This window comes from Macaca fascicularis, chromosome 3, assembly GCF_037993035.2.
Source record: "Macaca fascicularis isolate 582-1 chromosome 3, T2T-MFA8v1.1".
Lineage (NCBI taxonomy): Eukaryota > Metazoa > Chordata > Mammalia > Primates > Cercopithecidae > Macaca > Macaca fascicularis.
The window spans coordinates 27,029,319-27,042,185 of record NC_088377.1 but is presented as its reverse complement, the minus strand read 5'-3'; the positions used below and the strand labels follow the sequence as shown (position 1 = coordinate 27,042,185).

At 36.2% G+C, this 12,867-nt stretch overlaps 1 protein-coding gene across 1 annotated transcript; it reads left to right on the top strand.

Annotated features, from left to right (window-relative positions):
• Positions 1-5,743: 5,743 nt before the first annotated feature.
• LOC102132614 (small ribosomal subunit protein eS27-like) lies at positions 5,744-5,969 on the top strand. Its single transcript, XM_005548909.5, has one exon. The coding sequence runs from the start codon at positions 5,744-5,746 to the stop codon at positions 5,966-5,968; it is 225 nt and encodes a 74-aa protein (XP_005548966.5). The 3' UTR covers position 5,969.
• Positions 5,970-12,867: the final 6,898 nt, after the last annotated feature.

The following is a 12,867-nucleotide window of genomic DNA, read 5'->3' as shown; positions in this document are numbered from 1 at the left end:
AGATAAAACAGACCATTCAAAACTGTAAGATAATGTCAAAAGACGTAAGTGTATGCATAATTTGAGTATCAGAAGAAGAAAGGATGGAGCAGAAGACATTTGAAGTAATAATGGCCAAGAACTTTGCAAAATTAATGACAGACAGCAAACCACATATTCATGAATCTCAGAAAACACCAAAACCTTGCAACTGTAGTGAATAGAAAGCCCCACCTCAATGTTGCCTTAACCTTCATGACAGCGAGTACCGCTACAATTCTAGTGATCCTTGGAGGAAGAGACATTGCACTCCCCAAGGATGTAGTAAGGGAAGGCCCCGTGCTAAACTGGTGAGAGTTCCTAAGTTTATAATTTTTTGATTTACTCAAATATCTTCTTTCTCATGTTACAAATATGTTACCAGAAGAACTGGTTAGGGTAATTAACCAGTTTTGAAAAAAATTGATGGGAGGCCATTTTTTTTTAACTAGGCTGTAACAGATGAAACCAAGCCAGAAGAAAGTCATTTGTGCTAGGGGCCACGTAATCAAACTGAGCTTTAAAACAGACCAGTTTTCCAAAACACAGGAGATTCATAGCAACTGATCTAAAGAGGCCAGTTAACTTGAGCGAGCTTGAGAAAGAAGTTCCCCCTGCCTTAACTCTATAGGAAAATAACTTTAAAACGGCCAATTCACTTTTTCTTACTTATTTCTGTTTTCTTCAGCACTTTTCTGCCTACAAAGTCAGCTCAGCTCAATGAAACACCTCTCTGGTTCATAGATGGGATGATACCCGAATCATGAATCACTAATAAAAGCCAATTAGATCTTTAAACACAATTGGTTGCAATTTTAGTTTTAAAAGGACACCAGTTAGGGTCACTACCTCACAAACTTGGAAAATATATTATACTTTATCTACTCAGTGATCAGGGCATGTCATTTATCCATTTATTTCTTCTTTAAAGGTAATTTTATTTCAAAGACTTTTTATTCCTGCAGGAACTTTGTCAGTATCCCTCAATTCCATCTTAGCCAGTTTCCCTAAGTTTGATTTTTAGTGAGCAGTGGTGTTCGTCCATTCTCTCATAGAAGGTTTCTGGCTCCTGCTTAGACAGGGGGAGCCTTCACTTCATCCCTCATCACCACCATCACCCATCCAAACAAAACACACAAACCCCGGCACACTGGCCATAGACTTATTATTAAATTATTTTAAGGTTCAATAATAGGAAGATGAGCATTTTATGTAACCATTACTGAACAAGGGTGCTCCTCCGGATAAATCTCATTTAAGCTTTTGAAGATAAGCAGCTGGGGACTAATTGTGCATTTATGAGAAAAATGAAATAAAAAGACATGCCTCATTAGGCCACCCAAAATCTGGACTAAGTCACAGTCCATTGATTTGGTCTTCTCAAAACAAACAAGCAAGCAAAACAAAAGCACTTGTCAATCAGTTTTAGCTCCTTTATGTAAAACGAAAGGAATTATGTATTTTAAGAAATCAAAAAGCCTTTAGTATTGCTGATGTTACTTATAAAATTATCTTTCAAGATTTACAAAAGCTTTCATCATAAAAAATCTTTTTCAAAATAGACTTTGGCTCCCTAACCATTATAGTAATAGTAACACGTCACAACACTACATTTATGGTAGCCTTTATATAACAGTGTTTGTGTGAGTCAAGCATTTCTCAGCTTATTCTCTAGGGTGTACTGTCCAAACTCTAATCTCATGGAAAGGTAAACATAACTGAAGTATTTGGAGAGTTGAGGGAAAATCTCTTCCCTGAAGGAGCATTTCGTGTGTTTTTAATCATAAATGCCAAAGGATAGGGCCATAAGTTCTTGTCTCAGTTTCTTCAGAGTGTTCTGAATTTGAATTCCATTCTTTTTCTTTTCTATCCACCTCTGGTCAATGGCTATTGACCTGACCTTCCAGTATTTGTTCTTTGAACATAGCTGTAACTACTCTGATTAGTAACATGATATATAGTAAGCTATATATAGTTTCTCATTATAGTGACTTACAGGTATCTCCTAATTTTTTAAGTTCTTATCCTTTATTATGTTGGTGCCGTATTTGTCCATGCTTAAGGAGTTCCTAACTGAAGCATACTTCCAGGTACGGTAGCTGTCATGTGGCAGATTCTCCTCAGATTAATTGTTTTCTAGTATTTCCTGGTATGCCAGGTAGACCTTTACTTTCAGATCTTGGACAAAATTGGCAAATCATACCTTTCAACATCGTGCCCCTAGAAATGTTATCTGCTATTTGGCCAAGATACACCATTAATAGACTCCAGTATCGTATTCCTAGGTTTGTTAATTCAATGTATATTTTCTAAGCATTTATAGTAGCTGTTACCACTTTAGTCTTAGGGTCACAAAAGTAATTAATATGATCCACTAGGCTCAGGAGTTACAAACAGATACATTAATTGATAAACAGAAAGTCAGGAAATTGCTACTACAGGGCACCAATATTTGGACTCCATCAAATAGTGGATACATACATTACTTTATAAAGATACCAGAAGGAATATGGAGAATACGCAAACACTGTCTTACTTCTCACCAAAGTGGAAGGTGAGTTCTTAATTTTCGAGGGTCTGACATGAGTTCTCAATTTCCCATTAATTAAATAGTGATTACACTTAGGTAATGTGGTTAATGGAATATGATGGTTTCTCAGAAGCGTACTAATTCATGGCTTCATAAATAAGCACTCACATAAAAACACACCCACGTAATGTACTCATAAATTCTAAAACAGTGAATAACTAATTTTAAAAGTAACCAACCCAGATGCACAAATATTATCTTAAAAGCAGATTACCACAGATCACAGGTGACCACTCTTGCTTCCATTAGAGCAAGAGTGATCTAGAATTAATTCCATCAAAATCCCTATTAATAGGTTGCTCTGCCATGCAATCTATTATATATATTTTGAGATTGCTATGCAATCTAATATATATATTTCTCTTAAACCAACTTATTAACTCAAGAAATGTTACATCTATTTACTTTTCCTCTCTCATATTCTCATCTTCATGACTGCTTTGTTCTTCTACTGCCATAAACCAATCTTCCCTTCCTTCTTAAAGCTATGTCCTGGATACTTTTACATTTAATTGAATGTTTGCAAATTCTTGCCTTAAATATAATGTTACTTTCTCCTGAGGTCACAGCTCCCATTACAGCTTATTCAAATGCAAACTATAAAATAACCCAAATGCAGCACGAGAGAAGGCATCATTGTTATATTTGATTTTCCTTCTTTCTAAGGATTAAAAAAATCTGTCATATCTTCTGAGGCTCATATTTCTTGCTTTACCCATGTCTATCTACTTTTCCTAATTTCTTTTAACTGTCAAGATGCTTAAAAGCTAGATCAATCTCAATTCATTCTCATAGCCCTCTAAAATAGCTCTAAAATTTCCAACTATTGATGAACAAATTTGTCTGCAAAAACACTAGGTGAACACACAACATTTCATGAATCAAATCTGGACAAATACACAAAACACTCTTCAAACGCTACCAACTACTTGAGTTTACCACCTGTCTTATGAAACATATTTTCCAAGTTTGGCATATAACTTTCCATCAAATTGCATATAACCTTCCACCCACCATTTCACAGTAAATCAAAAGCTGCAACCATTCCAATGTCCACTTCTACAGGCAAACTTCAGGTCTTTTCTGAGATAATGTGACATATTTCTTGTAGTGTTGTTGCCTTTCTTACCATTTGACATATGTAATACTGTGCTACTGTCTTTATTTTTTTTTAAAATACATCTCTAACAAAGCTTTAGAGTGTTGTGCCCTTACTTCCAACTTTTCATAAGCCTTGTGGCTTCTATTATTTGAATTTACATAATACAACTACATAGCGATTTGTAAGAATGCATGTACTATATTATAGCAGAAATGACTGTATCTCCATGGGCAAAATTTTCTAAAAAATGGAACTACTGTCCTAAGATGTTCTGGAGGGAATAAATTATACTGCCACATGTTTCCAACATTCAGTCACACATTAAAATCATCACCTTTTCCTCTGTGTCAACTATCTCTTCCATTCTCAGAGGTTAATTTTTCTATATTTATCTGTACTTTCAAATTTCATCTAGAAAAGTGAGTAAATTTGAGATAATAAGCTTTAGTAGTAGTCAAAACAAGAAAGCATACCAGTTTTTTTTTAGATTAATTACAAATATGCAAACAAAAAAACATGGAACTGGACTATGCAAGAAGATTCATGACATTAAGTAGATAAACCTTTACCATTCTGGCTTTGATGATTGGATAAATAATTCTACCATTAATCAATATATACAACATAAAAAGGGAGGTTTCTTTTTGAAAAATTTTTTGTTTTGTTTTTTTGAGACGGAGTCTCACTCTGTCACCCATTCTGGAATGTAGTGGCGTGATCTCAGCTCACTCCAACCTCCACCTCCCGGGTTCAAGCGATTCTCCTGCCTCAGCCTCCTGAGTAGCTGGGATTACAGGCACCTGCCACCACACCTGGCTAATTTTCTTTACTTTTAGTAGAGACGAGGTTTCACCATCTTGGTCAGGATGGTCTCGAACTCCTGACCTCGTGATCCCCCCACCTCAACCTCCCTAAGTGCTGGAATTACAGGTGTGAGCCACAGTGCCCGGCCGCTTTTTGAAAATTTTGATAAATATAGTTTCATTGAATTTGAGGGATATGTAGATTAGCATATAGAAAAACACGGAGATTGAAAGAAGAACTAAGAGAAAATTTGTTCACTTGATAATTGACTTTAGTATTGGAGATGTATAAACACTGAGGGAAAGACATAAACCAATGTGGAGGAAAACTAAGGAATCAAGAAAAAAAGTTGAATCTACAAAGGAACAAATTCTACTCATAACTGAGTTTAATCCAGATAAATGATTAGATGAGTAGGGTATGAGGCCCTCCCACCGACTGGAATGCGGGGCAATGAAGAAGCAGGTACAATTGCAGGTGGCAGAGAAAGTCCAAAGCAGTTCTAGGCTGATATGGTCTCTTTTTCTAAATTTATGTAATTTCTATTTGATCACCTTCCAGAAGAAAGTGTCTGCTGTTTCCTACCACAGACAAAAAAACTAACAGAACATAGAGCTCTTACTTATTCCCTAATTGCAACCTTCAGAAGTCAGTCAAGCAACACATTTGTACATTCCGGGGGACTGGGGGGCAGGATGTATGTGTGCGTGTACATTTTCATCCACTGCCGCACAATTCCTGAATCGGTGTGAGAAACAGTCATCACTTGGTTAAAGGAAAACCAGCCAACCACAAAGAGCCATTTTAAATGACTGCCAAGATGACCAATCATTTTTTTCAATATTTCATTTTTTATGATATTAAAAAAATTCACAAGCTTCTCAAAGAAGGAAGGCATGTAGTGTTACCTCATGGCCATACCTTTATTCTTTTTCTCCTATACACATAATCCCTACTTCTGTGATGTGAAATATCAATTAAAGTATTTAGGAGGAGTATGGGATCTCTTTACACATATCTGCTTATTAAGAAACAACACTATTACCAATGTGAATCTTGGCCTGTGATATAGTTTTTTTTTCATGTTCCTAACATCATATTGTGAAAATCATTGTTTCAGTCATGCTGGAAAATATCTACTTTTTTATCCCAGCTTGTGTAAAATTTAAAACAAGCTCTTTAAAGTGATACAATCCTTTCCGGCGGTGATGACCTACCCACATGAGAACATGCCTCTTGCAAAGGATCTCCTTCATCCCTCCCCAAAAGAGGAGAAGAGCCCCAATTCCTACTTCATGGACGTGAAATGCCCAGGATGCTATAAAATCACCACGGTCTTTAGCCATGCACAAACGGTAGTTTTGTGTGTTGGCTGCCCCACTGTCCTCTGCCAGCCTACAGGAGGAAAAGCAAGGCTTACAGAAGGATGTTCCTTTAGGAAGAAGCAGCACTAAAAGCACTGAATCAAGATGAGTGGGAAACCATCTCAATAAACACATACTGGATTAAAAAAAAAAAGCTATACAATCATTATTTATTTAAGCAAAATACTTTATAGCTATATGTCATATGCTTATTTCTTTTGGAAGAAATAAAAATGAATAATTAATATAACAAATGTTGGCTAACACTTACGAATAGTATTACTATTTCCCGATGAGAAAGAATTATATAAGGGTCTCTGTGTAATATTTTAGCTAGTCCAGGCCAGAATTGCCCTTCTAAGAAAATTTACATTGCCCATCCTTGACATAATCATAAAACTTACCAAATGGCAAGCATTTTTGGGGAGCCAACAACACAACTTAATAGATAATGATGACAAAATAAAGAAATAGCAGCCTCCTAAGCAAGAGTGCCAGTGAACAAATGATTTTATTATGAAGGATTGCTCTGGTTGAAATTCCAGATTAGGGATACACAGTGCCTATGAAAGACAAAATTATATAGCTGAGGACATGCGATAAATACTACTGAGAAAAAATGTACAAAGTAATTGTGAATTAGGTTTATTTGATTCACTAATTTTTTTCCACTTTACTACCTATGTGTGCTGAAATGAAATCAGATGAGAGAAGTAAAATCTAAACTGATGAAAAAATGCCTTTCATGCTTTTATACTCTACAAAATCATAACTTTCTATCAAGCTTATGCATAGGTTGTGACACTTTTTTCGTAGCAAAAATTTTCCACTTGAATACAAAGTTAAGAATTACAGTGCCATGATCTCACAAGAAGACAGTAAAAATGCCGGAAAAAGGATGAAGAAACAGGTTGATTTGTTTGTTGTTTTGGTCAGTTAATAGATCTGAACAATATTTTACGTCATACCTGGTTGATTTTGGCATGAGTGGTTAAAGGTTATACAGTTTGTAGACTCCAATGTTAATGGAGACTTGCAGGGTATTGTCACAAATGTTTTTAAATATATATACTTAACAAAAAAGCAATAATATATACAAATATTTAAAATATGTACTTAAAATAAATGGCATATTAATTTCACTGAAGTATTATCAATTAAAAAACCTAACCAGTTACATTTTTAATTTTGACAACTGTGTTAATCATTGTATAAAAACAGATAAAGACATTCAAGTAGTATATATATGGCACATTATGTGGCAATTTGAAAGGGTTAGATATAAATTATATATTTAAATAACATATATAATTAGTACTTTTTTGTAGTAACTTAAATAATAACTGGTATTTATTCAGCTCCTACACATGTATTACTGTTATTATGGAGTACAAAAAAGCATAAGATGTGTTTCCACCAATAATTTTGTAATTATGTAGATATAACCAAAGTACATAAAACAATTGAAAATAGCAGCATTATATACTGATTCAGGCATTTAGAGACAAGTTGAATACATGAAAACATACTAGACACATATAATTCTTTATTTTCTTTTTTAATTATAGAACACTATTGAAACAGCCCTATGTTCTGAGGTATTACCCCGAGTTATTTGAGAATAAGGAACATTTCCACCAAGGGTAACGTTGGAGCAAAGGTTTAGTAAGCTAAAGAGAAAATCTTTCCATAGTGGACAGAAGGCCTGAAAGAGGGTCACCAGCTGTGAGGCTGAGTCTAGGTTTTTATGGACTGGAAGGGAAGGAATGGGCTTACTGGTCTTTAGGCTGTCCTGGAGAAAGCACCACTTAAAGAGGCATAACAGTGTAAAGAACCAATTGGAAGTAGAAGTGAAGGCTTGGCCTGGAACCAATTGGAGGTAGAAGTGAAGGCTTGGCTGGGACCGATCAGGAGCTGAAGTGATGATTCACCCTATGTAAATGAAGACTTAGTCCATAGCCAATTATAGAAAGATAGGCATATGTAAGATAGGTGAAAAGTAAGAGACCAGTAGGTGAAAAGTAAGGGGTTAAGGCATGCCAAGGGGAGAGAAATGTATCCAGAAATGAGTGAAATTTGTTCTTCTGGGTTCATAGAGTGAGAGTTTCTGTTCAAGGACACAGGCTCTTTCTTATCTGGGACCTGAAATTTGATTATCAGGCTGTTCTTGGTTTGAAGGAGTTTTACCAAGGACCCACCCTAACTGCCTGCCTGACCAGTTTCTTCCTCCTCTTTCAGTATGATCTATACTGAGTAGTGATATCATGAGGGTACCGGAGCTAGGGTCTTGCTGAAAATGATGTGTAATAACAGTAGTGTGAAAATAAGATCAAGTAGAGGCAATTATATTTTGTTAATTGACAGACTAATTCCTATGCCATATCACCAGTTGTGATTAAACAAAAGCTGATTTTTAAAAGTGAATTAAACAAAATAGAAGCTCATATCTCTGAAAATATATACAAATGCCTACTGTATATATAAGTGTGAAATAGTAGCATTTCATGGTTGATATGAAAGGACCTGTGGGGTGTCATAGGTCCTAGGGTCCTGGCTACTGTTCAACAATCCTCATCTCACCGCTTGCATTGCAGGTCACCGCATCATCCGACAGGTCTGTGGGAACCCTAACTTTATGTATATACTCTAGGCTGAATGCATGAGATCGATGACAAAGGCTGCCCCTCATTTTAGGAAATGCTTCTTGGAATTATAACACAATGTTTCACTTAAATTATATGAATGGAACTTAATAATATAACCTAGCTAGCTTCAATAGAAGTCGGGACATGTGGTGTTTTAGCTGTGCATATTTGATGATATTTTATTACTAAATATAGGAGATTCTAATTTATTTGAACAGATAAACCCTGAATTAGCAAACATGGAACCATCACTCCCAGGGAAAATACAGGGTTAGGTTCCTGCGAGCCTCTGGACAAATTTTCATCAACCTGTCAATACATGACTTAGATTTATGTGTGTTTCATTTTAAGACACCATATTTAATGTACATAGTTAATTCATTAACATTGAACTCAGAGAGAAGCTTACTCTTTTTCTTCTATTACAGGAATGCTTCCAATGGACTAGTGTAAAAGCATGAAGAAATGTCCTCCACTTAACAGTTTCTGTTGACACAAACACAGCAATACTTCACAATGTTAACCAATTATGTTGAGAAAAGTAAACTCCTTCTCCACAGTAATGGCAAATAAGGATAAAGATTGAAGAAGCAGACTATAGGAATCATCTTGGGCATTAAAAATAAATCTAGAAAGCAGACAATAGTGTGTGGATTTATGCTGCTTTTCTCTGGAAAGAACAGATGGGATTACGTAAGAAACCTAGATATACCAGAGGCAATTTTTTCTACTGTAAGGAATGCCATATTCAGAGGCTATATAACAAAATCAAAATGTTGAAATTTAGTGGCTGTCCTTGCACGCGCACACACACACACACATACATAAAATGCTTCATTCAGTGAGTTTATAGAAATCAATTTTCTGCACTAAAGGGGAAAATTAATATAAAATTCCTCAACACATTATTAAAGTATATAAATCCCTTTAAGGTGAAAAAGTCAATTACTATATGTATACTTGTTCATTTTTATTTTCTATTTTAAGAACCTTAATTTACTAAGAGAAACCAGAAGTAACCAAAGAATACTAGCACCAATTAAACCCCACTGGTTTTTCAAGAGAAGATACTGTGATCCAGAGGCATAAGACTTTTCTATTCAGATTCCAGATAAAGGCATAGAAAATTTAGAAGTTAGGTGCAAGCCCACTGCTATTATTTTTAAGACTTGACAAAGTATGAGGGAAGGTTCCCAGTTGTGAAGCAAATTCAGTGTACACGGGTTACCACTTCAGCCCACTGCATCTTAGACTGCAATTTCTACTGCTTGCACCAGTCCTGTGAGACAGAACAGTCACACAAGTTACCTGAAGCAGACTTGTTACAAATAGGGAGCAAGAGACAACAGAAAATCAGAACTCATGACAAGCTAGCCCGCCTAGGTTCAGGACAGCTAGTCAGGGTAGATAGTTTTGTCTGTGTGTGTCCTAATTGCACCACAGCTGAGGGGCCCCAGAAAGTAGGCTGTCCTGTTTTGTTTGTTTGTTTGTTTGTTTGCTTGTTTCTTATCCCAGGGCCAAACTTGAATAGCTGAGTGAAATATTGTAGGACACCCTCTTCTAGGATGGGCTGGAACAAGGCCCAGGCTTTTCTGACTAGTTTCACCCTATCTCAGAATGTTACATTCCCAGCATATTCTAAAGACGACAAGCAAGAAAAGAGGGACAATTGAATTTGTTCAAGTCCACCTAGAAAATGGCCCGCACCAGTTCACAACCTGCCCATTCCATACTTCTCACACTTGGTTCCTTTTGTTCTTTGACTGGTGTCTGGACCATGCATTTAGATAATAAAATCCACACAGTCAGACTTTATCTACAACCTTAAAAGGCCTACACCCTCCATCATCATCCTCTTTCATAATTTCTTTGGCCTGAGGGTCTGCACAAATGAGGCTCTCAGGAAAAGAAGACAGAGGGCCAAGGAGAAGGTCCGGCCCATTGGATGGGGAATTCAGGTCCAAGATTGTATTTTGGAAGAGGGATGCAGGCTCTGTGTGGGCATATCCCCTCAGTACAAATGACTGCCTGGCAGATGGGTCATGGCTGGGATCTCTAAAGCCCTAATTCAAGAATGAGATCCCTTTTCTTGGGTCACAAGATGGGGCTGTCTAACTGTTTTACTTCATATCCAGGGTACATTCAGATTCCTTATAATTCCCATTACTCAAAATTGTTCACTTGTTTTAAATTTGCATTCTTTCTTCATTTGGAACAAAGAGATCAAAATCCTAATTTATTATGTGGACTCACTGCTGCATACATTTTTCTAAGTAAGTATTTTATCTTTTATCAAATGTTTGTCTCATCTTAATTTTTTAAGTTGCAATAAGATACTACATTGCTCAATAAGTGTGTAATATGTCCAACATTAAAATGGACATTCTATATTTTTAACTCTGAAAATTTTAAACTTTGCAAAATCATACATAAAAAGGTTAAAAGACAAGATGAAATGTAAAAATAAGTGCAATAAAAACATTAACTCACATATCTTAGATATAGAGGAATCATAAATGCATAATAAGACAATAAAAATTAAAAATAAATGCATACAAACTACACAGAGCACAGAAACAATGAGTAGTAAAAACACAGAATCATGTAAATAAATGTCTGAAAATGTGATGATCTACTCAGGCTTACTAATCATAAAAAAAGAGAAAGATAAATAGAAGGAAGAAAGAGGAGCAGAGAGAAAAAGACGAGGGGAGAAAAAAAGGCACAAAATATTTTTCTTACCTTTCAAAATGATAAATTTCTTAAATACAATAATGCACAATGATAGATGAAATTGGCATTGATAGACTGATAGAAATGATAATATAATATTTCTGGAAAACAAATTACAATTAGGAATTAGTTAAGACATTCCACTTATTACGTGTGTAGAAATCTAACCTAAGTAATTAAATGTAACAAAAATTATAATATATGGTCAGAAAAACCCCGAAAACACCCTAAAGATACCATATTAGAAGAATGATGAATCAAATGTGACATGTATGTAAAACCAGGGAATCTCTGAAACAATGCAAATTTTGAGCAACATCATTTGTTTAAAAAAATCCTCCAACTGAAAAAAATTATTTATCCTCAGGGTACATGTTCAGGGTTTGTTATATAGGTATTTGCATGTAACGGGGATTTGGAATAGAGATTATTTCATCAAAAATTGACAAATGGGATCTAATTAAACTGGAGAGCTTCTGCCCAGCAAAAGAAAACTATCAACAGAGTTAACAGACAACCTATAGAATGGGAGAAAATATTCGCAAACTATGCATCCAAAAAAGGTCTAATAGCTAGAATCTATAAAGAATGTAAACAAATTAACAAGTTAAAAACAACCCCATTAAAAAGTGGGCAAAGGACATGAACAAACATTTTCAAAAGAAAACAAGAATTCTCCAGATTTATCCAGTCTTGAAAGGAGGTTGACCTTGTATCACACATTTTGGGCAAACATTAAGCATCTAAATTTTAACTTAAATTTTCATCATATTTAGAAAAGAGGAGGCAGATTCAATGCTTCCTGTACTCCCCTTGCCCAGCTTAAAACTAGAGCCCAGTGCAGGCACCCAGAACGCCCAAACCAAGGTATAGGCATCAACTAAATGACTGTTTTTCAAAAATGTGATGCATGTGTGAGTTCGCAGTTGTTCTCCTGCTGAGATCATTGCTGTCAGCACCTCTGAAGCTTGTCTTGTCTGGGACTTGCCAGGCTCCTTCTGAATTTCTTTACACTGCTGGTGTTGTGGGTGTCCACTCACAGCTATTCTCTTTGCTGATGCCATTTTATTTCTGTTGTCAATTCACCTGAAAAGAATTGTTTTAAAATACAACCCGTGGCAGGCTTTCTTGAGTAGGTACTTTTGGAATCTTTGCCCTTGCCTAGGAATAACTGAAACTAGCTTTGTGATAGCTCTTCTTATAAACATACAGAAGACAAAGACCCAGAGTGTGAAGGCCTTGAGGTCAGAAGGATTTCAATGGAGAGGTCCAAGTTATCAGTGGGTTGCAAGTCACCCACGGGTCCTGGAGGCTTGCTGCCCAGTGCTACCTCAAGACTCCACTCCCCATATTCTAGTGTAGCATTCCTTGGTCACCTCACCTGAGGCTCAAAGGGACCTAGGTGAGGTCTAATGAGCACTTTTCTAGTGGGCACAAGTGGTAAGCATTGGCAACATCTACATGGTGCTAACTCTGCAGGTATGCTGAGCACAAGAGCTGTGGGAACATAGCTTCCTCCACCTAAACTTCAAAGAAAGCCAAAGGGACCCTTGGGGTCCAGGCAGGGACCTGCTGTAGGAGCAGGGTCACCACCAAGTCCCCATGGGATAA

What these genes read in the sequence shown, in the direction of transcription:
- LOC102132614 (XM_005548909.5), top strand. Translation starts at nt 5,744, where the DNA reads ATGCCTCTTGCAAAGGATCTCCTTCATCCCTCCCCAAAAGAGGAGAAG.